A 26,167-nucleotide genomic window follows, 5' to 3' on the forward strand; every position below is an offset into this window, starting at 1 on the left:
CTAACAGAAGGGAAAAATTTTATATTTTTGTGATAATAATTCGGGAAACCTTAAAATAAAGCTTGTTAAAAAAGCCGGTATGATACAGTGTTGCCATGTTGGCCCAAAAACATTGCACAGTGCAGCCGGAATAACTTTTTAAAATTAGTTAAGTGAGCTGATGTGGCAACTCTGCCATTGGTATCCAAACAAAACAACAACAAAATGAGGTAAACAATTAGCATATTTGTTAAATATGTGAATTACTTCATTTAAATACACAAAAAACCCTCAAAACACACACAGCCTGACAAAGAGACTCCTGCACATCTTTCCCCGTTGCAGTTTCCCCAAGAGAACACATCCCTCCGCGGACCGGAATTCCCAGCCAATTTCCGAGGCTCTTCTGGGGCAAGTTGACCGGGAAACAAAGAACTTGCAGCTTCTAGAGATTGCATCCGGATCGGGACAACATGCTGGATACTTGGCACCGCTGCTGCCCAACATCTCCTTCCAGCCAACGGAGTACGAGAGGCAGCAGCTGGAATCCATTTCCGCCTACGCAAAGGATTGCCCCACCGGAAACATTCGAGAACCCTTTTTTGTGGACATCACTCAGGAACCCAGAGATTGGGAAGTGCCTCCAGCACCGGCCAGCTTTGATTACATGTTCAACTCCAACATGATGCACATCAGTCCTTGGTCCTGTTCCACCGGACTCTTTAGGGCTGCCGGGCAGCTGCTGAAGAAAGGTGGCAGAATGTTCACCTACGGACCCTATGCTCTGGACGGCGTCCTCGCGCCGCAGAGCAACATAGATTTCGACAAGAGTCTTCGCATCAGAGATGCCTCCTGGGGTGTTCGCGACATCAAGGACCTGAAGGCGGTGGCTGTGGAAAATGGCCTGCAACTGGAGAAGCTGGTGGAGATGCCCTCCAACAACAAGTTTCTGACCTGGCTTAAGCTGTAAAATAGTGCACTAGAATACGACAAATGATCGATTACCCTCTTAGATAACGCCAATGGAGTAGAGTAGTTAATGTCGTTTATTTCGCGGCAATAAAGTTTATTGGCGGCCAGCTCATCAAACTAGGCCAAGTGGACAATGCGAGGTGAGGCGAGTGTGCAGGGATTGACCCTGAAATCGCGGTTGATAGTCGGCCTGATTGATTGGTGGGTGCTATATAAGGGTGTATCGGATTGAACCTGTAGCATAAGCGATCGGACATTGGAGACTCTGACATGGAACGGACCATTCTTCAGCTGCTTCTCATCGGGATTCTCCTGGCAAATCTAAGCCTGGCGGCCACAGTGAGACGACCACGCCTGGATGGACGCATTGTGGGTGGTCAGGAGACGAATATACAGGACATTCCCTATCAGGTCTCCTTGCAGCGGGGCTATCACTTCTGCGGCGGTTCCTTGATCGCCCAGGGTTGGGTACTGACTGCCGCCCACTGCACTGAAGGCTCTGCCATACTGCTCTCCAAGGTCCGGATAGGCTCCTCGCGGACTGCTGACGGTGGATTGGTGGTGGGAATCAAGCGAGTCCATCGACACCCCAAGTACGATGCGTACACCATCGATTTTGATTTCTCGCTTCTCGAGCTGGAGGATTATAGCGCACAGAATGTGACCCAGGCCTTTGTGGGACTTCCGGAACAGGATGCGGACATTGCAGATGGCACTCCTGTCCTGGTTTCCGGTTGGGGCAACACTCAAAGTGCCCAGGAATCCACGGCCGTGCTGAGAGCTGTAACCGTGCCGAAAGTAAGCCAGAGCCAGTGCACCATGGCCTATGGAAGCTTTGGAAGTATCACGGATCGCATGATCTGCGCCGGATTGCCCGAAGGCGGCAAGGACGCCTGCCAGGGCGACTCTGGTGGTCCGCTGGCCGCTGACGGTATCCTTTGGGGCGTCGTCTCCTGGGGCTACGGATGCGCCAGACCCAGTTATCCGGGAGTTTACTCGAGAGTTGCCTCGGTTCGCAATTGGATAAGCTCAACAAGTGGTATTTGAGATGTTAGAGGAGTAAAGTGTATTGTTTGCTTCCAAATATAGATTTAATTAAATAACAAAATTCGTATTTTTGAAACTAAAGCTAGGTTAATTGTATTCTTGTTTCAATTAAGCCTTAGTTAATTAATTAAGGGCCGAAGAATAAGTATGATAGTATAATTAGATTAGCGGTCAAAGGTACCAATACTTTCCAAAATGAACTAGTTAGTTAGTTAGTTGTTCAGTCTAACATTTTATCAGTCTCCTTAAGGGGGTAGACCACCCTGAACGCATGAAAATTGGAGGGTTTTTCAAAAATTCATTTTGACTAAGGTATTGGGAATACAACTTTTTATTTATTAGTACATCAAAGTACATATGTTAAACTAAAAAATACTTATTTAAAGAAAAAAAATATTTACGAACCTCGGAGATATAGCCAGTCAAAAAACGAATTTTTTTTAGGGAATGGTCGGATGGTGTACATGCTGCACACCACATTTGTTATCCGAAATTCAAAAACAAACATTTTTTATAAGCTATATAAGTATGGCTATAGCATGACGTAGCCGTTTTTGAAAATAATTTTTTTTGAGCAAATGGGAGCACTTTGAAAAAAAAATTTTTTTTTTTTAACAAAATTTTTGATTTAAAAATTTATAACTTTAAAACAAAAAAACATATCAAAAAAATCCTACGTCATGCCATAGAGGGCATTATAGAGAAGCTGTGTAAAAAATTTGAAGAGAATCGGTCCGGCGGTTTTTGAGAAATCATGTACACCGTTTTAAAAAACGTTGTTTTGAGAAAAACGCATAAGAAGATAAAGAAAGTACTCTACGGTATACCGGCAGCGCTCACTTCTAATGGCTGTAGAATCCACAAGTAACGAGATATTTTAAAGCCCGATGTCTTAAAATGACCGTAAGAATATCAGCGTCAAGATTGATTAAAAAAAAAAAAAATAGATTTTTAAAAAATGTCAGGGTGGTCTACCCCCTTAAATTGCCATGTTTTTTTGCTTTGCTTTTGAGACAAATTCAATCAAAGAACTTGTGGCACTTGCCTTGGAAGCAGCTGCTCCTCCGACGGTCCATTCATCATCATGTTCATCGGAAGCCAATTGACCCAGAAAAAACCTTAAAGCCAAATATTGACACAGTCTACAAGAGAAGAAGCAGGACTGACCACATCATATCCATAACTGCAGACAGAGACGAAGAGCAAATTTACTTAATGATTGGCCCAAAGGCAAATAAAAGTTCACAGGAAGACGAACAGGAGAGAGGCAAGTTGTCATAGGTAAAGTGAATTGATTGGGAGGTAGAATGCCATAAGTTTTCATTTCGAGTGCCGCCCAGATGCCGGTTGGTTTTCATCCTTGATTGCTATGCCCCCTTTTGGTCGGTCTTCTTTTCGTTTTGGTCTTCCCAGTCACTTTCCAGGACGCACTAATTGTTGATTAAATGCTGCAAATTGCTGCGAGTGTTCCTATTCTTGGTTGTGTTTCTCCCGACTTTTCCTGTTGACGTTTTCGGTTACCTTTCGCCCATCTACGGTTGTCAAGGCAGTTAGCACGGCGACCACAGGTGACGAAGGGGATCGAGGCAGGGTGGGGAGCAAATGGTCCAGCCGGAAGGTGTGTCAGTGTGTGAACCTTCCCTCGTGTCCTTTGGGTCATTGCAATTTTGCACGTGAACTGGTTAACAGCAAGGAGCCAAACACAAAAAAGAAGAACTCAAGACATGAACTGCAAATTGAACGGTTATGTCGAGATGGGTTACAAGGCAAACTTTCTATGTGTTGGCTTTCTCCAAACGAACTCATTGGAATGAACTCCAGTGGCTTCCGGTACAGCATACTTTCTATAACTTTACAAGGGGTATTTTAAATTTAGTAAGAAGCATACAAAAAGTTTATATATTCTTGATCAGCATCATTAACTTAGCTCATCTCATTATTGTTACATCGATGTTTATTTCAACTCTAATAACAGTTGTCGAATGTTAATGCTATAACTGCAGGAGTATATAAACTTTGGCCGAATTAAGGTACATTGCTTGTTAAATTTAAATTAAGTTCGTGGTAAATATTCATATTCCTACCTACGACCAGCGTAAAATTAAACCCGAAACACATTTCAAATTAATAAAATAATTAAATTTATTTCGATGCTTGCATAGAAAAGACTAATTAAACAAGAAAGGATGTTAACTTCGGCATGTTAAAAACAATAAAGTAATGCCAGTTTTCATTTTACATTTTTCTCTACTTTAACGATCGTTTGTATAGCAGCTAAATATATGATATAGAAGTCAGATTTTCATTATATTTTACAAAAAAATCTAGGTTAATAAATAATGGCTATATATCAAGTTTTATGTAAATGTGTTGAAAACTGGAAAAGTTATAATTTTTTTCCTAAATTTTTCGTATCGGTCCTATAGCAGCTATATACATATATGTATATCTATATATAGTCCACCGATTTGCCATGCCTTGACTTATATACTGGTAAAATTATAAAGAAGAATAACTCCAGAGTTTCATTCAAGCAGCTTAAATTTGTTCCAAAACAAATCTGGCACATCTGTGCATATGATTCCCAACTCGTTCTAACATCCCCGGAACGAAGTGACTCTTGCCAGCCGAGTATCACAAATGTGTTGTGTTACAAAAGTTGCAAGTCATTGTTTATTAATGTTCAAAGTTAGTAATTGATCATAGATACTTACTGGTCATAGATACTTACTGGTCAAAGATAATTACTGCCCATAGGTACTTACTGTTCAGAGTTACTTACTGCTCATAGTTACTTAATGTTCATAGAAACTTACTGATCGTAGTTAATAAAAGGTCATAGTTTTATAAATCGTCCCATTGTTAATATGTTAGCTATATGTATGCACATATCTATATATAGTCCACCGATTGGCCATGTCTTGCCTTATATACTAGTAAAATTTTATAGAAGAATAACTCTATAGTTTCATTCAAATAGCTTAAATTTGTTCCAAAACAAATCTCGCACATCTGTGCATATGATTCCCAACTCGTTCTATCATCGCCGGAACGAAGTGACTGCTGCCGGCCGAGTATCAAATATGTGTTGTGTTACAAAAGTTGCAAGTCATTGTTTATTAGTGTTCAAAGTTAGTAACTGATCATAGATACTTACTGGGCATAGATACTTACTGGTCAAAGATAATTACTGCCCATAGATACTTGCTGTTCAGAGTTACTTACTGATCATAGTTAATTACTGGTCATAGTTAATAATAGGTCATAGTTTTATGAATCGTCCGATTGTTCAGATGTTAGCTATATGTATGTACATAGCTATATATAGTCCACCGATTTGCCATGAATTGCCTTATATACTAGTAAAATTATATAGAAGAATAACTCCATAGTTTCATTTACATAGCTTAAATTTGTTCCAAAACAAATCTCGCACATCTGTGCATATAATTCCCAACTCGTTCTAACATCCCCGGAACGAAGTGACTTCTGCCGGCCGAGTATCAGAAATGTGTTGTGTTACAAAAGTTGCAAGTCATTGCTTATTAGTGTTCAAAGTAAGTAACTGATCATACATACTTACTGGTCATAGATACTTACTGGTCAAAGATAATTATTGGTCATAGATACTTTCGGTACAGAGTTACTTCCTGCACATAGTTAATTACTACTCATAGTTAATTGCTGATCATAGTTATTTACTGCTTATAGGTAATTACTGATATATATATTGTTATACCTTGCGGGGTATTATAATTTTAGTCAGAACCTTTCAATTAAGTTAAGAAATCATTTTAGACCCTAAAGGATGGCTTAGATATTTTTAAAACTTTTTCTTAAAATTAGTTTTTTAACGTGTTCATCAATCGTCTGAAAGTAATTCACCTCTAATATTAATATTAAATACACCTATAATATGTGTTTAAAACGGCGTAGTTGCACGTGGCCAGTCCGGAATTAATTGCTTGTATTAATCACCAAGAATAATAAATATTGTGAGCTTATCGCCATTTCTAGCGAAATTCGATTTCATCCAAACATTGCGAATTTTTATTATAGGTGCTGACAATTTTACAAATTAAGTGGTTAAGAAATCGTTCAGCACTTCCTTGATTTCTTAAGAAATTTAGCAAATTTATAAAGCAAATATAATGTTTTTATTTGGATTTTATTCTTCTGCAGTTAAAAAACATATTCCTATTTATTTTTCATGTAAATGAATAAAAGTAAAAGAGGTATACAACTTTATATACCTTTTTTACTTTATTAATTTATGTATGCAAAAGTGAGTTGAACTACAGAATATAAAAATATAAATAAATTACATAATGGGATAAATCTTAATAAATTATTTATTAGAACCGTTCTTTTCGAGGTCCGATTGACATCGCTGAGTTTATCCTTTAAAGTGCTTGAGCCTTTTTCAGTAGTGGCGACCTCTACTAACGACTTGTGGCAGTACTTAAGCCGCTTTTGTTATTGTTTTTCTGGCTTGGTTTTCCCATTTCCCGCTTGTTTTCCTTTTTTCACCCCCGTTTGTTGTTCATGGGAGCCACCGAGACATAGAAAATGTAAAATTTGTTTGTTTCCTTTCATTGTTGTTGAAAGTTTTTGCAGCTGCTGCAGACAATGCAATGAGTCGGGTCCTGTGTAGGAGCCCCTCTTCGGTCTCTAATTTTATCTCTTGTCCTGCCATGGGGATTGTCTTATTATTATAGTTCGTCGATTTGTTTGCACTGAAGTCTGCATTGTTGTTCTCCTAGCTGGTCCGCAGGCGGACTTGTGTGTATGTCCAGCTGGCCCAATAACATTCGATTGTAATAAATTATTCTGCAGCTTTTGTAATTTGTTATTTGGAAGACAAATATTGTTGCTGGCATCAACAAAAAAATCCATTAAAAACTTGTTTATGCAACGACAAAGCGCATGCTAATGAGGAGGTCCTAGTTTCCTTTTTAAATAAAGATACCAATTAGGTGGTATATTTACCGTGCTAGGTATTTTATTAAGCCTTAACATTCCAGTTTTTATAAGGAATAAAATTAGAAATATCACCGGATATTATTAGGGACCATAGAAGATAATTTAAATCATTTATTAATCAATATAGCTTAAAGATATGTATTTATCTTTTAATTTTTTCAATAAATTGCTTAATGCATCAATTTATTTCTAGCATGTACTTTAAACGATATGGGACTTTAAATAGAACGTGAAAGGACACTAATTTCGCAAAGCCGAAGTTTGATTACTCTTGCAATTTGCGATTCGATCATAAGATCGATTGGAAAAACAATCATAACTAAGCCTAAAATGCATTAATTTAAGTCCTAGTGCTAGTTTTTATTTGGTTAAAAAATCTGCATACTCAATTTGGTCTTTTAAAATTTAAAAATTTGAAATTTTGTGTCAATTTTTGAAAATTTTAACGATGTAGCCCCTTCATTCCTTCACTGCGATTCAAGCTTCTGAATGAAATTATAATATCTGAAAGGGTATAACAATATGTAAATTCAAATAAATAAATATGCATGCATTCAAGTTGCTAAATATTCTCCAGATATTTTCAAGTTAGGCCAAAATTGTATGCAAATATATAATAGAAAAATTAAATACATCTGCTTCTGGGCCATAGAGACTTGTCTATGGCTTCTTTGGATGGCCTACGCGGCGTATGCTTGATCTGCCGGGATGTTGTGGCCTTAGTTCGCTGTCGCTGTGAGTGTGTGTGTGTGTGCGGGTTTTTTATGGAAATAATATTCTTGTCAGGATTAAAAAGGATACGTGACCGGAATGCGAATGCAATGTGCAAGCGGAAATGTGGCCAGGACCGGCAAGGAGCGGAACAAAAAGCGGAAAAAGTAGACAAACAGGAGCCGCAACAGGACTAAAATGTAACTGTCAGACTCGTCGACTTTTGCTATCGTTGTCGCCTGTCGCATATCTGTATCTATGCTTGTGTTTGTATTTGTCTTGCCATCCCTCTGAGCCACTTCCCCACCGCCATCATCATCATCATTTTGATGCTTATCCTTGCTTATTGTCCTGTCAGAAAAGCTCGCTGCTCCTTGTTTTCCACTACACTTTTTCTTTTTGTTTCCATTTTAATTTTTAAGAAAGCATATTGTAATTCCGTTGTTTACCTGTTTGGACACACGGATACACGTATTTTTTAAATCTCGACCGCAGGCGATCCCCAGTTTTTTCCCAGATTGGAGTGTCCCCAGTGTCCCCTCTTAGTGGCTCCTTTGCCACTGCACTTAGTCATTTGTCCTGTCATTTGTAATATTCCCTACGCATCCTTGACAGCGGCTTAGGATTCTGGTTGCCACAGTTGCTGCTTAGCTATTCGTGGCATGTCCTGGGCAATGGCCACGATTGTGATGTATGATTTTCAATTTCACCTACGGCAAGTCCTCTTCTAATTTACTTGGCTGGAAAACAAAAGAAAAAGTGACTACTTCGTTCTGGGAGCTTATCCTGGGCTTATCAAGGCGGCTCAGCTAGGTACGTGTTTTTTTTTTTTTTTTTTTAATTTGTATCAAATAATGATAACAGAGATGTTTACCAATTGAAGTGTTTGGAAAACAACTACATGTCATACTTGTACTACCTTGATGGGCATATTTAAATTTTAAATGTGTATATTCATAAGGTAGAAGATGAGAGAGAAGCTAAGTTTTATAAAAATTTACTTTTAATGTCTCTTTTTCTTTAGTATTCAATCAAATTGTATTATCTCTAGCTATATCTAATGTAATCACCGGTATTATAAAAAAGTTCTTTACATAATTTAATATTGAGAAAATAGTAAATAATCCCCAATACCCAAATGTAGGTCAGTCTTATCAATTTAGGCATTGATATGGATTAAGTATGATATCATATATGGGGGTTTATAGAGCAACCAGCAATCTAACAATCCAATCTTGCACTATATGAAATCATTTTAATATTATATTATGCTTACTGAAATTATATTCGTAATATACTTCGATATCGCTATTATTTTTCACCTTTGTTTCAACTGATATAAATCACTGTGAAGTAGTACCTTTCCCTAGTTCTTTAAAGTAGTTTTTCTTTGGAAATTTATATTTGTATAGGGCGTATAAAGTGCATTCCATCGATCAATAGAAACCCCCCATATTTATATTTAGTCAACATTTCGAATACGTTGCCCTGACTCAAACAGGCTAAGAGGCGTGCTGATAAACAAATCTTATCTATATTGCCAGCATAAAATCGGCTTTTATTATTGACGAGGGACCGATAAATGAGTAGACTAGAGGTGCACTTGATTCAGTTTCTTTTTGAACCGCTTGGCGAACAGTTGTATTTAAATAATAAACCCCCATCGATATGTGGAAGAAAGTGACTTTCTGTGCCGTCCTTGTGGCTTTTCTGGGCTTTCAGTTTGGTAAGGGAGAGATGTGACGTTCTCCAAGAATCCTTAATAATGGAATATATACTATATCCTTAGCCGATGCGCTGACTTGCTACAGTTGCAACACCGTGGCGGGATGTCGCAACCCCTCAACCCAAACGTGTAACAATGCGACTGCCAATGCCAATAGGGAATATCTGACCACGATTTACAACAATGTGCCCACAGTGAATGGCAGTTCGAGTTACACTTGTGCCAATTCCACCTACTACTATCCCCAGAGTATGCATTTACTTGTAACATATTTAATCAAAGTATAACACTTTCTAATCAACGCTAAATTCCACTAGACAATACTCACACTTCCGAGTTCTTGGGCTGTGTCTTCCCTGCCACAAATATCTGCCAGCTGACATTGATTAACACTGCTAATCAGGATTCCTGGTCCCGGAGATGCATCACCTGCAACACCGACTACTGTAATCCGGCGGGAACCTTCAGCGGTAGCACCTATACCATCTTGGGATCTGCTATTGCCCTGCTCCTGGCCAAGATCCTTAGTTAGACGGCCAAATGTCTGTGAAAACAGTATTTAAAACAACTTTCAGTTGTAAATATTTAAATAAAAGTAATATTTCCCATTATTTATATTCAAAATGGAAACAGTTTGATTAGGGGTTTAAATTTTGTAGTGTCTGGTATAAGATTTTTATAATAAAGTACGTAAGAAATCACATTTGAACTATTCCCTTGTATCAAATTGTATTTTTGAAAGGAAGTAATTATGGGTTTAATAGTCATTATTAATCATAAAGTTCAAGTTCTTACTTTCTTTAATAAAACAAAGCAATTTCCGTATTGCTTTTATGGTTATTGAAGTCAAATGAATGGCTTGAAAGATTAATAAGTCTGTATAAAGCTTGATGAGAGTAGTTTTTATCTTAATTTTATATATTTTTTTTTTAATTTTAATTTATTTTTAGAATATATTATTAGGTTTTACAAAATTACCCTATATGCATGCAATTTTTTATAAGAGGTTGTTTTGATATAATTCTCGAGTTAAATTCTGATTAAGAAATATTTACTTATCGTTGAAATATTTTAAAATGAGTCAATGTTGCGCCTTTTGTTGATTAAATGGTTGCCAAAGCTTGGAAGCTTTGCAAAACAAATCAACTGAAAACTTCCCCTTTTCTCTTGCTATCAATATTACGTATACGCAGGGTGGATTGAGTTTATTAATATACTGAGGCTAGCATATTGATAAGGTATATATTAACGATGAGATAAGCACTAATCATGGAAAAAGGTCAGGTGTGAAATTGTCAACCTATGACTAGGCTCCGGATCTATTGGCTTGGTTTAAGTTAATTAATAGATATTGCCAAATGGTCTGCACAGAAGACTGTGATAATATGAAATACACAATTTTCATATTTAAAATTTCTTAAACCAACATCAAATATCTTAAATATTTATGACCATGTCTCGACCGATTCAATTGGAAAGGGGAAACCCTTTCAATGCCCCCATTGAAACATTTTCTCAATCTAATAAGGCTATAAAAGTGGTTATAATCTAATCTTTAAAAGCACTCGAGCTTATCTCAAGTTTCTTCTCCGTCAACTGTTGAGTGAGGTGCAAAAAATTAAGAGAATAACCTTATAAAAGAGTGGGTAACATGCCGAACTGGTTTAGTTTAAAGAAAAGAGGCTAATACCTAAGATCGTTTTACTCCTCTGTAACTTGTTAAAAAACGTAAATATCGCAAAATGAATACCAAGGCAGTGATTGTCAGTGTGCTGATTGCCTTTGTCTGTGTGCAGTTCGGTGAGTAATAGGTCAGATTACCTAATTTCAAAATTACTGAAGATATATTTCTTATATACCAAAGTCAACTCCCTGGTGTGCTACACCTGTGTCACACCAAAGGACTGCAAGAGTCCCAAGAAAGTCACCTGCACCAATGCGGCTGCCAATGAGACAAGCCACCACCTTGGAGTTTACCATCAGAATGTAAGAAACGTGACCAGCACACGTTTCGACTGCCTTGTCCTGAAGTACACCTACAGTGAGTAGTTTGAATATCTAATAAAAAGTGGCAAAGAAAATCTTCTAAAACTCATACCACTCTTCAGATAAAGAAGTGATCCATCAGCTCCATGGCTGCGTCCATCCGGCAGTTGGACCCTGCAGCCTGGCCCTGAAGCCGGCCTATGCTCACTACAATAAGACAACTTGTCTCACCTGCTCAGGTGATAAATGCAACAAGAGTCCTGCGGGAAAGATGAGCAGCAGCACTATGACCATTGCGGCTAGCGTATTGGGTCTCTTGCTGGTCAAGATCTATGCCTAAAAGACAAGGCTGTATTGATATAGAGATGAGCTAAGAACAAGGGATCCTCCGTTAATAAATTAATTCTTTTTATACATGTTTTTTGTACTCCTCTTGTGTGTTTCTTATCAAAATTGTTTGATTAGATTGACTTCTTGGACTTTCCATGCGTTCACGTTTTAATATTTCACAAGACGCTTATCAGTTTTTGATTAAAATTTATGATTGCTTTGATGTGTGGCTTAGCTAAGAGCTACTTACAACTGGTTAGAACTAAAAAGTTAATATAAGTTTCTGAGACTAGCTTTCATTAATAGTCATAAACTCATTTGAGCAGATGTTTAAACTTTGAAGTAATATAACATTTTCCATTTGCCTTCGTGAGAGTGCTTCCTCTATGTGGTTAAAAGATATTTACCGGCTTTATTGGTAGCCCGGAAATGATTTGGCCAATGCAAAGGCTGTCGCCTGTTTGAAGAGGAAACTCTCCACATTTCGGACTGTCACTTAAATTGGCAAACTATCCCAGGGAAGAGATGGCCCAAGTACAACAGGAAACATGAATAAATCTTTAATATTGTTGCTGGCCGCCTAAAAGGCTGCCACACTTTTGCATGCCGAACATCATCCGCTGGGCCGTGTTGTGTTGTGGAGCTGCAGTCGGGCATTTAATTGATTGATTGTTGCTCGTCTATGTCTGCATCGATTTGGCCAGTGCTTCACCCGTCCCGCCCCCCCCTCTTGACTGTTTCATAACCAAATCGTAGGGCCATTCCCTACCTTTGGCGCCCAGCATCATCTCCTGTTCTGTTATCAAATCGACTTCGTGGGCTCTGTGCGCCATGTTGTTGCTGCTGCCAATTAGTGTTGGTGCGTCATCTGTGTGTACTGTGTGTGCGTGTGTGTGTGTGGGTGCAGTCATGTGTGTCCCAGTGTGTGTGTGCTTGCCATCAATTAATTTTTGTATTGTTGTAACCAAGCTTTTTTTTCGGATTTCTTTTGCACTCGTTGGGTTACGTGTGGGAATCCCCTGTTGACTGATTGGTTTCTTTTCGATTCAATTGTTTTACGTGTGTGCAAGGGGAATAAGAATGGGAATGGATGTGTTTCCTAAACAAAGTTATGGTTATGGATTTGACTTCCGGAATGGGGGTGAACAATGCCATGCATAGGTGTTGCTTTACATTCAAACAAGGTTGTTACATATCTTAAAGATATAAGGATCTAACTGATTAATAAGTAATCTTACTTTTGTTCCATTTTCTTTATCATTCTTTTTTAAGTGTTTTTATCAACTTAAGCTTCACCTTTTATTTCATTCAAATACACTATCATTGATAGCTGAATTTCTTCTACTAAAAAGTATAAAAACCATATCCCCCACTTGTTTCTACAACCCCGAATTGCTCTGCTCCCCCGCCCTCAGTTTCGGAAACTTGCTTGAAACTCCCAGAAACTAAAATTAAGTTCAACTTCAACTACAAAATGTACATTTGATTTATGCATTGAGAGACCGTGGAGCAAATCCACCACCACCCAATGCCAGGACCTCACTCCTTGGGAAAAACGTAGACGGGAACCCTCTGATAACTAAGCCAAACCTATTCAACTTTCACGTTCGCATTGTTTGCACGAGCACGAAAAGTTATTAAGATGCATAGACGTGATTTTGCATGTTTTAAAAAAGAATACATAATGCCGCAGATGATGCTGGGTATAGGGGACAATATCAGAGGGGGGAGAGAAACTGGGATCTTGACTTGCACTTTAAGTACTCTTAATTTACTAAACAAATTTCCCAGCGCTACGACCCAAAATGTTGCATTCAAGAGGCCAAGAAAAGAGGCTCAAAAACTTGCTAGAAAGCATCCCCCGAGAGAAGACAAACTCATTGACATGCCTGAGATACGAATTGAATTAAAAGTTTCGACTTTTCCGCGGAAATAGAATAACGAGAAGTTTCATTGTTTGGCTGAAGCTAAAAAAAGTTTGCCGCATTTAAATTGATTTGTAATTCGCGGTTAATTTCGTTTTTTTTACTCCCATTTCCATTGGTGGTTGGTCACTTTTATTCAAGTTAAAATTATTAGTTTTTGTTCCCTTTTATCCATTTTATTAATATTGTAATTTGGCACGGAATGCCTGACAGTTATTTGACGTTGCAGTGAATGAATGTTGCAAATTAAATCTGTATTAAAATTTAAAATTGCCGCAAAATATCTGCGGTGTGGCGGCTAGGTGCTTTGTGAAGTTTTGGAATTTAAATCAAAGAAGGCTATTTGAATAATGATGCTGGAATGACATGCTGACATTAAAGGTTAAACAAATAATTGAACATTTTGCATAAATTTCGATTTCATTATTCACAGAATTATTAATAGGCACACATGAATTATTCACATTCTCATTAATTTTTGTATTCAAATATTCAAGAAATAATCTAAGTCCACTGCTCAGTTTAATTAGCATAAACAGCTTTGTGATTTAAAATCAATTACTTATTTTTTGACATTTTTATTTTGAATAATAAACATATGTGCAGAAACTCAAAGAACATTTTCAATATCAAAATATTTCTCTATTTATTCAGATTATGTTCACCTCACAAGCGACTCACAGTTCAATGGATTGTGTTCCCAAAAATCAGAACAAATTCTGAAAGCACACAAATAATAAATAAATAAATAAATAAAACACAAATAAATCAGTACGAACACTCACAATGTTTCTATTTTCCTTTAATAGATTTTATCCAAGTCACGGGAATAAATTTGCAGGCAGAAAATATTCACAACTGGTGAATTTATAATTTATGACAAGCAGCTAAATTGTAAGCCCCAAGAATTTGTAAATGAAAAGTGAAAATCTTGACTAAATTTCCATTTAATCTAGTCCACATTTTGCTGGCCACAAATTCTGTGAAACTGCTTGAAAATTATTATTTTAATATTAGACCAATACGTTTATCACATTGTGACAAAGTCTACAATAACGAGCTGAGGAAGGGTTGGCTTTTGGGGTTTTGTTGAGAGATTAGCAAAATGTCCTTGGTGTTGCTTCTGCTCCTTTTGGTTTTGGTTTTGGTTTCGGTTTTGGATTTGTTTGTAAGTCATTAGAAACATATTTGGCTTGTTGGTGATTTAACGATGACACAACAAACTTTATTATTATAGTAATGGTCTGGTGTGAGGGTAGAGCTAATGATTTTCAAATTTTGTGTCAACTAAGCGTATGTTAAATAGTTGGAAGTTTCTTTGATGAGAAAGTCTTTTAGCCTTGGAAATAACTAATAGTGTGAAGCGTCTTAGAATTCTTTTAGGTTGATAAATAGTATGTAATTAACCTCTATAATTAATTCGTTTTAGAAATAAAATGAAGAATCTTTTAATACTCATCGTTTCTGATTATGAATTAAGATGAACTCTTTTAAGAGGGTTTTATATAAGCTATATATTTACTAAGTTACTAAGTACTGAATTGTATTATAATTTGTATTACCTTGACTCGATTATAGCTCAAAACTTAGCAGGATTTAATCCATGGGAATGAAGAATGGCTCACTGGCTCATCGCTCATAGCTCCCCCTGTCTTTCCCTCTGCATTCACTCTCTGCACAACTTGCAGAATTTATGCATGACAGCAGCATGACTTAATCCTTGCCGAGGCGCCAACGTGAGAAAGTGCGAGGGATTTTCCAGGGACAGGACTTTGGAGGGTGTCGTGTTTGTTATTAAGGAAACAATAGCTGCAGTCTTCGACTGCTTATGTTATTATTAACACCAAAATCCGAAACGATAAACAAAAACAGGAAGCCACATAATATAATTCAAAAGAGCAGTAGGTTGCATTTCAATTAGCTTGCAAATCCTCATAGTGCCACCTCTTAAGTAGAGAATCTATCATTATTTGCACAGTCCAAAGTGTCACTTTATACAATTATTGTTCTTCTCTTGTTTTTTTTTCAGCATTTAAGCATATTAAAAGTGAAATGCAGGAAAAAATGAAAATATTAAGACACAGCGAGTGGGAAAAAGCGTTTTATTGGAGCCGACAATGAAAAATCGCTGCCGCATATGTTCGACAAAAACCTGACATTATTGACTGTTAATATCCTGGAAAACACAGACAGCACAATCGGGTTTTTTTGGCAGCGGAAGCTTGGATACCTTTACTTATATATCCTGTGAGTACATATAATGCAAATTGTATATTGTTTAAAATATTTAGAGAACTTGCCAGGGGTTAAGCTGAGTTAAGTAATTACCAAGATTCAATTCAATTTCTATTTCCATATTTACTATATTTTTATAACAATGTTTAATATTTATTTTATTGCTTATATATTTCCTAAGCTTAAAAGGTATGTTTTAATATTTAAATAAATATATCTAATTTTACAATATTAATTAGAAAGTGTCCTTGACAGCTACACAAACACTTATTCACTCTACCCTCTTGTGTAGTGTATGTATAAATCGATCTGGGTGCAACATTTCAATAACTGAAACGCCAATTAAAATTGTACAATGGGTTCTCGGTCAGGCAGAGACTTCAAACAAAAAATGCAAAAAATAAAAAAAGGACATTTCGTGGGGCGGTGGGGAGCTGAAAAAATAACACTGGACGAATGTCAGTTAAACGAACAAACAGCAAAAAACAAACACAAGCAGACATCTGCATTGGCCATGGTTGACACCCAGCCACACTCCCTCCTCCACGCACACAGACCATCTCCATGGTGTGCATATATATCTATATGAATATGTGAGGGCAGCCGGGAAGGTCTCACACACGCGTACCGGCTCTCATATCCTCCGACCTGGCACATATCCTGTACGAAGCCGTTACGCGCCTGGTAATTGGTATTGTTTGCCTGAACGCGTGTCCACTCTCCGGAAATGGCCAGGGTTGCCACCCACACCCGTGATGCAATCGAAAATACAAAATGGGAGCCAATGCAGGGAAGGGGAGAATGCATAAACAAGCAACTAGCGACTATTAATTTTCAATTATAAGGATGCGTCAGGATGGAGAGCCAGCCGCACGGGGTACAGTTGTGCCGGGAAGTCAACAGAATGCCGGAAGTGCGGGTCAGCGTCCTGTCACTTTCCCTTTTCGGCGACAGCTGTCACAATATTTGTCAGAAAACGTTGACAGAATGGCCACGATATGGGTCAGCAGCAGCAGCAGGACACATATCGTGTGTGCTGTCGAGATGCTTTTAAAGAATTATACAATAATATTCTTCATAACGATGCACCGCATATTTTTATATATAACTTTTTTTTTGGCTCCGCCATTAATTATTTTTCCACATATTCAATTACCAATGGCCACAACACACATCATTATCTTAACAGTTGTCATTACATATTCCGAGCTCGAGATGCCGCCCACTGTTAACAGTGGTTCGATGCAACTCGTTCGACTCGCAACATGTTGTTGTCAGCTCGAAGCGAACCATCTTAGCGACATTAACATTCTCTTAGTTCCTCTTGGAACTGCCAGGATAACGCAACGACTGCGCTGCACAGAGAGTTCTGAGCCATCGGTGTCCTCGGGGGCGTATGTGTGGCATGCATCCTTTTTTTGTGTGCATCTCTTGGCTGCCAAATTAAATTGTGGACTCCCTTTTCATTGCATATGCTACATACATGTCCCTATTAAACCCCCATCGCACACACACACTATCGCATTTTATTTCATTAGCGCGTAAAATTCCTTTTAATTAATATATATATAAAATTGTTGCTGTTGTCGGTCAGCAGTTGCTCCGTCTACTTGGGGGTTCAATTTGTGGAACACAGCCCCAGACAAGGCCCCCTCGGCTCTCCTCTCTCTCCGGGGGGTTGCTCCCTGCATTTTATTTCATTTTTACTTGAGCATAAAATGTTGAAAGCAGCCGCTGCACGTGCGCAGCATGTTTAATTATCTCCAAATGTGGATGCGGATGTGTGGATATGTGGCTTGGTAGGGCTAAGGACAGACGGACGGCGTCCTGTGGTTGCGGCTCATGTGGTCAGTGTTTCAAGTCCAAGCTTAATGACCCGACTCTGGATCTGGATCTGGGTCTGTTTAGTTGCCATTAAATTGCACATGAACTTGTGTTGGTTGTAATTCGAAATGGTGCAGAAATTTCAAATGGAATTAAGAGTTGGGAGATGCCCAGATTAACTTGATTAGGGCAACTTTAAAGGACTTTTTTAAAAACTCCATAGTTGGCTATAGTTCATATAAAGTATTTGGTTATTTACTTACTCGCAGACATACATATATGTTTTGTATACAGATGAGTTTCATTTCATTTCAATTTGCAAAACAAATTGAAAAACACTTGCCATGCATTGCTTACACGATGGTATATTGTTCTTCTAGTTTGTCCACAAAAAGAATTTGCATATCCCAGCAGTTTGTGGTACTTGAAAATTCGACTAGCTAGGACTCTATCCTGTCTGGTCCTTGCTTTCATTTAGCAGAGATTGTTTTCCTTAATCTTAAAGTTTTTCATGAGACTCAAATTTTGTTTTATGGTCAAGTTGCTTAAGTTTGTACTTGTGAAAGATTTTTGGTTATTAGCCTCAATATATATTGAGGTTCAGTTTATGTGTAAATTAAGGAATATTGTATTGAATCTTGAATTTAATGTCTGAATTCTAAATGTAACTTTATGGATCGGGTAAGGAGGATCAATTCCAGAAATATATTTAAGGTTCTTGAATTCTTATTCGATCTTAAGTTGTTTTTAGGCAACAAGTTAATAGATCGGGAAAATCTTATTGATTTTTGAAATGTTTCTTAATATAATTCTGTTGAAAATCAGAGCCACACATTTATAAATTGTAATTATTACTTCACAAACTTAAAGATTTAAAATATCCCTTACTTAAGGAGTTGTTGAAATCTAAAAATTGGTATGCAAGTCGGACTTTCTGGCGTCTAAAGTGTCATTTCTCCGCGGCGTTTGTTTTTTTCTCTCCTATTTTTTTTTTGACCGACAATATTAATATGAATGACTGTCATGCCTTGGTGTTGGTGTCCTCCTGCCTGGGTGTGCGTATAATTATGTGGATGTGTGTGTGTGTGTGTGCAGCCGAACGTTAAATGTGCACGTGACAAGCGTGTAATGAGGAAGTCTTCGGTCTTCGGTCTCCGCTCGTCTAGGACGGCAGTCAGGATGGCAGGATAGCCAGGATAGCCGGCCAATATATAGTCGGGAATGTGCACCATATATATGAGGCAATGTCGTGCCATGTTACGCATATATCCGACTCTACATATATTTCAATCATTTTAAGTGTGTTTGTGTTACAACGTCAGCAGGACAGAGATGCCACCGGGGGGCGCCTCCCGTGTCCTGGTTTCGTTGTCGTCTGAAAATTGGACAATGATTTATGAGGCGTTAAGTCAAACTTCATATTAATTTCATTTCGTTTTCAACCAGCACTCTGTCCGCCTTCCTTTGGACTGCTTTAAAGTTGAAAATGAGCGCACATGAGACACGTAAGCAACGAGAATAAAAGCCAGTCAAGAAGGATAAAATCCGTCTGAACATTCGATAGTCAGGCGGAATGAAGGTAACCGGAAAACGTGTTATGAATTTATGGAATTTTACATTCGAAACTGAACAACGAATTGCGAATATTCTACTTCAAATGATTAGCAAATAGGGTGTGGTTAAGAATTAGTAAATAATTTTTAACTCACTTGATAAATAACATTAAGGGATTGTAAAAATAATACAACTCTCTTACAACTAATGTTTTATAAGTATAAAATCAAGGATCTGAAAGACTTGTTCTTAAAATAAATGGAGGGATAGACCAAATGTCCTTAAAAGCTGTAAAACAAACTCAGGGAAAAGTAAAAATATTATTATTAACCCTAATTTAAAATACAAATCTCTTAAAACTTAAGAAAGGATATTCAATTTGGTCTCACAATTCTCTGGCAAATAAATAACTTTACGAAACGAAACGATAACACACACTTAAGCATTTCAAAATTTCATTCGACGTATTTTTGGGTTCTGTGGCCCTTTTTCTCTCTCCCCCAAGTATAATCATATTTTCTGCCAACAATTGTATAACATGTGTAATTTGAGCATTTCATTCATTCATTCATACATTTATTCGTTCGCACACACAGAAGGCACTCAAGTGTGTGTGTGTGTGTATGTGTGTGTGCTGGGCTGTGAAAATAACTTGTGGCATGCTTTGAGGCGTTTGTGCGGGTTGCCAGGACTTTGAGCACTCACTCCCGTTTTCGACAGCCCCCTCGCACCGGCATTCTCCAGTGGTTTTTGCCTTTTTCACACTCCCCCGCTTCCCTGCTGCCCGTGCGCCTCCCTCCTGTCTCTGGTTATTGGCCAGTGAAGCGTTAACCATGGTCAATAAAAAATTTATTTAGACAACCACAACGGCAACACAAATTTTTGCTGTTTCCTGATATAAAAAAAAAAAAAGAAAATATTATCCTGTGCTGGAAAAATTTTTTGGCAGGCAGCAAACACAAAAAATTGTAAATTCTGCTTTCTCTCCTCTATTTCCGGATCTCGGCTTGATGGTGTCGAGTGTTGGCATTTGATTTATTTTGGGGCGTTTAAATATTTCAAATAATTCATATTTTATTGACTAGACACGACCGATGGCAGGGGAAAAGCCGGCTAAAAGGAACATTTCAAACTCTCTGGCCATAGCAATTAAACTGTATTGTGCACTTTTCTGTTAATTCAATTTGGTTTGCAAATTTTTCAAAGCAATTTTTAGGCTTAGTGTTTGATTGAAGGATCGTTTTTGTTTTTTTATTATTAGTGGAAATATCACATAATAACTTAACGAACCATTGGCCAAAACTATAATTTAAATAGGCACAATATCTGAAGCTTAGATCTACCTGCTATAAACTTAAACCGCTTGACAAATGACCAAATAGTCAAGAAACACTTGGAAGTTGGCAAACAATTAAACAAACCGACAAACAAACGGGCAGCCAAAACACACAACAAGGACGAAACAATAAATGCATTTTGTGTTGCATTTTCTGGCCAACGAGAATGTCTCCAGGGTCAATTTCAAATGCATTTACACAGCCACAAAACACAGACATACGCACACAACAATTGCACTCACACAGCGACACTCGAAATATAGATTAGTGTAATTACTATACCATGGAAAATGACGTCGACATGAACATGGCAAACGGCTCAAGGGCATTTCCACTCCATTGGGGATGAAAACGATGGGGGTTGCATGTGTGGCATGTGTGGGTGGGGTTTGTGGCATCAGTCATTGGGAAGGGTGGTGTGGTGCATGGATCGGGAATTCTGCTTTTGATTTCATTTCATTACGCATTTGCAATTTCAACTATGAATAATTGAAAATGTGCATTGCATACTTTAAGGCCCAATTTGGCATTACAATCGGGGGAGAGTTGTCCTGCTGCTGCAGCAACGATTGATGTTTTCGGCTAATTCAGCCGAAATATGCTTATTACGCATTAAAACTAATTAAGCATGAACTCTATTTGACAAATACCTAACCCCTGCTCCATGTACGAATCCGGCTTGTTTATGCTCAAAATCTGATTGATGGCAGCAAATGTTGCCGTAACTTTCCTGGCATTCAACTTTGATTTATAGGAATTAGGCAGCTTAATTGGACCTCAATTTTAGATATGATAATGTAGCTGTGGAGAGTCAGGAGCCTTGCTTACCTTAATGGCTCTTAATTGCCATTCCGTTCATCCTGCAGGACTCTTCAAATTACCAGGCCATTAGGTGCAAGTGTCAAGTGGAATGATAGAAGAAAAAAACAATGTGAGAATCGGTAAATTCGACTGGGAATTTCTTATTCTATATATAAACACTTTATCTTATTTTGCAGAAAATGTAATACACCTTTGTTCTTATTCAGTAATGGGTATAGGGAAATGTAAGGAAATAGGGGAACCCCGGGCGAAAAACAAAAGTCAGTAGCTCACTTAGAGAGCGTCCAAGCAAACACTTTGCCAGCACTCGGCATAAATTAATTATAATTCCCCTTGTAAGTGCTCCGTGTAATTGTAATTGTTGTTATGGCTGGCTTATAATTGTCGGTCTTGTTGATGCTGTTTTAGTGGCTGTTTTTGGTGTTACTGTTGCTGTTATTATTGTCGTCGTCGTCGTTGTCCTTGTCGTGCTAAACAATTAAGTGTAAATTGTAAAACATGCAGAGCTGCGGTCTGCGGTCTTGTCTCGAGTTGTTCGAGTGTGTGTGTGTGTGAGTAAATCCCGAAAACGGAAGTTGAAACTGAAACGGAAACAACAAAACTAGTTTTAAGCGAGCTTTTCCGTCTGGAAAAGCGGTAAACATGAGTTTAAATTAAGAAAAATAACAACAGGAACATGGAAGTTAATATAATGAAACTATTGATTATATATGTATATATTATACCACCTAATTTATCATAGATAAAAACTTCCCGAAGAGTTAAAAATATACTGATTGTAGAATTTATTGATACTAATCTAAAGTTTAAAAACTGATGGCTTCACGACGAGATAGCTGACTTTTCCTATCACAGACCCTATCACATGATATTTGTATCAAATTGTAAAAGAGGGGTATCTTCTCTATTAAGTAATATCTCCTCAGAAATAACCAGTATTATTTTCTCCATATCTACTAACGAGGAAATCGTAAATAGCTTCATAGGAAACTATTTGGATAGCTCCGCCTGGAATGGCACGCAATAGCAGCGGTGACAGGCCCTTGTACAATGCCCGGAGACCTTCTTCATAGTAAATTATCCTCAGTGTTTGAATTGTCCCACCGTACTTGATCTCACCCCTCACTGGCTGCGGTGCCTGGATCCGGCACTTGGCCATATCGAAGGGACAACTCAGTGATAAGCCCACGGCGCCTGAAAAGCTTGCTATCACGAACTTACGGAAGAGTTCGGCGCTCTGGCGCTGTTTGGCGGGAAGCCGATTCCTAATGTTTGTGTACATGCCGAAATAGGTGAATTGGAAAATGACATTGCGTGTCATGAGAGCCGTAATGCCCCGATAAAGACCTTTCAACCCGTAGCCGTTACGCCCAATGATGTGCCGTGCCATCGCCAAGGCATTGAGACGCTTCTGCTCATGTACTTGTTGCGTTATTTTTACCACCTCGAAGGGATTCACAGCGATAGCCTCGATTATTCCGGAAATTGCGCCGGTCATGGCATAAGTCAATGAAGTTGGCTGAGAACCCGCCTGCACGATGGGCCTTAATTGGGAAATCATGAAGTACTTCATACCCCTTCTTGGCGGATTCACTAACAACGGTGGCACCATGCCTCTCCAGAAGGTGGTCAGTCCCTCGTTTTGATATATCTTTGCGAAGGCATCCCGAACGCCACAGTAGGTTTCCCTGGTTGTTATCCTATGAATATTCTGCACCTGCAATCGGGACTTGACCAAGTCCAGCGGACTCAAGAATAACACCTCCAGAATGCCTACCGCCATGCCAGACATAAATAGAAAGTCCGCTCGTCGGCGTGGCGGCACATCCGTTTGGGCAGTAGGCATGCCGGCTTCGGGATCGAATTTTTAATTTTGTCTGGATACATTTTAACTGAATTAATCATAACACCCCCGCACAGCTGATGTAAAACTCAACTACCAGTTGGATTTTGAATAAGTCTTATTAGTTTTCAGTTGGTTTTTGTGCTAAGAAGAATGTCTTTTCTATAATTTGTAAAGGATTTAATACTCTTTACATATTCCCCTTAAACTTGAACAACATTCAGTACATATTCCTGTTAAACTTGAACACAGTCTATACTCAACGAAGGTCCTTTCTTGTTATTTTTCGCTTCGGTTAACATCACTTGCCGCTTGCCTCTCTCAGAGTGCCATGTTAATGAATGTCAAGTGCACTGCGTGTGGTCACCCCAAAACCCAAACCCAAACCAGAACCCTGCCTTCTCTCCATCAAAAGGGCTACTGCATGCTGGTGACTCCTGGGCGATCTCATAACAACAATTATGCTAATGTGGCCCAATCCGGGACGTCAATCCAACATAATTGCTAACAAATTAGTCATGGTGGCACAGGCCAATTGCAGCCCAGTCCCAGTCCCCGACTGCTCATCTTCATCCACATTCACATGCCCTGCTCTTTTGGCCCTGTTACAAATGTGTGGTGGTGGGAGTCCATTCAGGCAAGTTTAACACGCGAGAAGGGGAGTCACATTGTCTGTGGCCAGGTGTGTGTCCTGGCAATTTGCCTGTCACGCTGCACAAAGGCAGAGCGGGTCCTGGCCACAACCAACTGTGGAGTGCTCCATTCTCCTCCATCTGATGAGGTAAATGAGCCTCGCCTCGCCTCGTCTCGGTGGCATGTCCTTCAGCTGCTGCTCCTGCTCCTGCTGCTTGACTGCCAGCCTTGTTGGCTTCAAGTACCTTTTGGCGTCAGGTTTCCCTGGCTCTTGCTCATAAGTCAGCTCATTGCCGACGGCTGTTCCGGCTCCTGAAGCCAAGGGCCAAGGTGACCTGGCCTCCTGATGGAGAGCGTTAAATTTATATTAGAATATTAGGGCAACGAGTAAGGGGGCCTCTTAAGTCAGTTGAAGTGGCGTCAATTTGTGGCTCAAGCTGGCCGCATCTGGAAATGGTCGAGTGACTGATGATGGGGCTATTAAGAAGAGCTGCTCACGAGTTTGGCTCTTGCAATTACCGTGATCGACAGTGGTTCAATGGGTAACAAGAGGTTGGAAATAAAACAGAACCGAAATAATATGTTAAGAATAATTGCTAAAGTACCATAAAATTAGTAAGGTCAACTAAAGGGAGATTACAACGATACTAAAGCAATGTTGAAAATATATAATTCAAGGTGATTTAGTTTTGAAATTTTGAGATATTTCTCACATCTTCTTATGAAGTTATAAAGAATAATCTCTAGCTTAATTATGAAAGGATTTTCATTTATTTCCCACATACTCTTTTTCACATACTCCTTTTCACATACTCCTTTTCACATACTCCTTTTCATTAGCAGAATCCTTTCCAATTCCCTTTTTTTTGGCAATCCCTCGTCAGTGGGGAACTCATCTTACCGCTTTTACACATCAACACTTTTACTCATTCGCTGGACACATTTTGTCACCAGCAAAACATACAAAAAATAAGTATATGAAGAACCCTCAACGAACTTTCATTCAGCTCTCGCAACGTTCTTCGTCCTGTGACAGCATTCCTAAAGAGAATAGAATAGAAAATGGGATGGATTTTTCCCACCCTCAGCTGTCAGCAGCGCATCCAGACATCTCCTTGTCATTTTAAAGCCATTTGATGTATGACAAATCAAATTTGACAAACTGCCAACAGTTGTTTTGCATCTTTGCAACATTTTTCACAGCAGCCAGCACCCCCAGAGTGTCCTGACGACGGGAGCAGTAGGAGACACATGTGAAATCAACTCCGTACTTAATACAGTATAATGGCGTAGGGAAAGCCCGTAAGGAAGGAGGAGCAAAAAATTTACATACTCATGTTTCGCAATACGCCGTGTGACATGCAAAAATGCCACTCCCGAGTCCGGAGGACCCAAAGTGAAAACGGTTCGAATGGAGGAACCGGATCCGGATGCCAGGCAATGGGCTGGGTTGGGTTTAGGATATATATTCATACATGTTCCTCCACGCATGCACATTTTAATGCCCTTTGATTAAAGACAATGATGCCAAAGTTCTGTAAACTCATTTGGGGGCTTAAGGAATTCCGGGTCTCACGTCCGACCAAAAACCAAGCGAAAATTGCGGCAAACTTCAGTTCTTCGCACTCGGGGGAAATAGAAAGAGAGTTTCCCTCGCCGGGCTTAATTTCAGGGCTTATTCGAGTATGCACTCCATTTCATATATTTTAAATAAAAAGTCAGGGCCAAGGAGTGTGCATCCCGTCTGACAGTCAAACCGAAGACATATCCGGCGCAGGAGTCCAGGGGAAACTACGGAGAACACGGAGAGCCCGGAGAAACGTGAGCTCAATCAAGCGCCGCTGAGTGAAGCGGAGAGTCCGACTGGGGAAATTTACAAGTCACACACGAGCGTTCGAAATATGGCGCATAAAAAATGGCAAAGGAAAAGCCAAGCCAAGCCAAGGCAAGTCAAGGCATGTGGTTGCGTTTTCCCCTCCCATCATCTTTCTTCGGCCAACGGGGGACTGAACAATTTTCGGCGAATCGCAATGGCGGCAAGATGGAAATGGCGATGGAAAGCGAGGCAAGTCGCAGCCGTGTCTCAACTGCATTTCGCATAAAAAATTAAAAGTCGCCAGCGTAAAGAAATAAGAAATATGCAATTTGCTCGATTTGTGCATGATTTCTCATTGTTTGCATAGTCAAGTGCAGTGAGAGAAATTTGTAAGGTTTAATAAAGTATTTGGGAAAGGTTTAACCATTGAATGGAAGGTTTTTA

At 38.9% G+C, this 26,167-nt stretch overlaps 5 protein-coding genes across 5 annotated transcripts; 4 read left to right on the forward strand and 1 right to left on the reverse strand.

Moving 5' to 3' along the window:
* The first annotated feature begins 68 nt into the window (after positions 1–68).
* LOC110181420 (UPF0585 protein CG18661) lies at positions 69–1,068 on the forward strand. Its single transcript, XM_020949161.2, has 2 exons — positions 69–209; positions 286–1,068. Exons 1-2 carry the CDS (start codon positions 205–207, stop codon positions 947–949), a joined length of 669 nt encoding a protein of 222 aa, XP_020804820.2. The 5' UTR covers positions 69–204; the 3' UTR covers positions 950–1,068.
* Positions 279–2,079, forward strand: Try29F (Trypsin 29F). The gene has a single exon (XM_020947465.2). The coding sequence runs from the start codon at positions 1,222–1,224 to the stop codon at positions 1,996–1,998; it is 777 nt and encodes a 258-aa protein (XP_020803124.2). The 5' UTR covers positions 279–1,221; the 3' UTR covers positions 1,999–2,079.
* A 7,190-nt stretch (positions 2,080–9,269) lies between these two features.
* Positions 9,270–10,042, forward strand: LOC110179870 (uncharacterized). The gene is made up of 3 exons (XM_020947470.2): positions 9,270–9,418; positions 9,482–9,667; positions 9,736–10,042. The coding sequence occupies exons 1-3, from the start codon at positions 9,361–9,363 to the stop codon at positions 9,948–9,950; spliced, it is 459 nt and encodes a 152-aa protein (XP_020803129.2). The 5' UTR covers positions 9,270–9,360; the 3' UTR covers positions 9,951–10,042.
* An 806-nt stretch (positions 10,043–10,848) lies between these two features.
* Positions 10,849–11,818, forward strand: LOC110179871 (uncharacterized). The gene is made up of 3 exons (XM_020947471.2): positions 10,849–11,218; positions 11,283–11,459; positions 11,527–11,818. The coding sequence occupies exons 1-3, from the start codon at positions 11,161–11,163 to the stop codon at positions 11,742–11,744; spliced, it is 453 nt and encodes a 150-aa protein (XP_020803130.2). The 5' UTR covers positions 10,849–11,160; the 3' UTR covers positions 11,745–11,818.
* Positions 11,819–22,192: 10,374 nt separating this feature from the next.
* On the reverse strand, positions 22,193–23,381 carry LOC110181439 (mitochondrial 2-oxodicarboxylate carrier). Its single transcript, XM_020949182.2, has one exon. It carries the CDS (start codon positions 23,275–23,277, stop codon positions 22,354–22,356), a length of 924 nt encoding a protein of 307 aa, XP_020804841.1. The 5' UTR covers positions 23,278–23,381; the 3' UTR covers positions 22,193–22,353.
* Between the last annotated feature and the right edge of the window lie 2,786 nt (positions 23,382–26,167).

The sequence above is a fragment of the Drosophila serrata genome, unplaced genomic scaffold (genome assembly GCF_035046125.1).
Source record: "Drosophila serrata isolate PLE 108 unplaced genomic scaffold, ASM3504612v1 contig_302, whole genome shotgun sequence".
Taxonomy (NCBI): domain Eukaryota; kingdom Metazoa; phylum Arthropoda; class Insecta; order Diptera; family Drosophilidae; genus Drosophila; species Drosophila serrata.

Bases quoted from the DNA above. Each gene is read 5' to 3' on its own strand.
- Try29F (XM_020947465.2), top strand. From the start codon at position 1,222: ATGGAACGGACCATTCTTCAGCTGCTTCTCATCGGGATTCTCCTGGCA.
- LOC110179870 (XM_020947470.2), top strand. From the start codon at position 9,361: ATGTGGAAGAAAGTGACTTTCTGTGCCGTCCTTGTGGCTTTTCTGGGC. The intron at 9,419-9,481 runs GTAAGGGAGAGA...CTATATCCTTAG, and splicing joins TTTTCTGGGCTTTCAGTTTG to CCGATGCGCTGACTTGCTAC. The intron at 9,668-9,735 runs GTATGCATTTAC...AAATTCCACTAG, and splicing joins CACCTACTACTATCCCCAGA to ACAATACTCACACTTCCGAG.
- LOC110179871 (XM_020947471.2), top strand. From the start codon at position 11,161: ATGAATACCAAGGCAGTGATTGTCAGTGTGCTGATTGCCTTTGTCTGT. The intron at 11,219-11,282 runs GTGAGTAATAGG...TATATACCAAAG, and splicing joins CTTTGTCTGTGTGCAGTTCG to TCAACTCCCTGGTGTGCTAC. The intron at 11,460-11,526 runs GTGAGTAGTTTG...ACCACTCTTCAG, and splicing joins TGTCCTGAAGTACACCTACA to ATAAAGAAGTGATCCATCAG.
- LOC110181439 (XM_020949182.2), bottom strand. From the start codon at position 23,277: ATGCCTACTGCCCAAACGGATGTGCCGCCACGCCGACGAGCGGACTTT.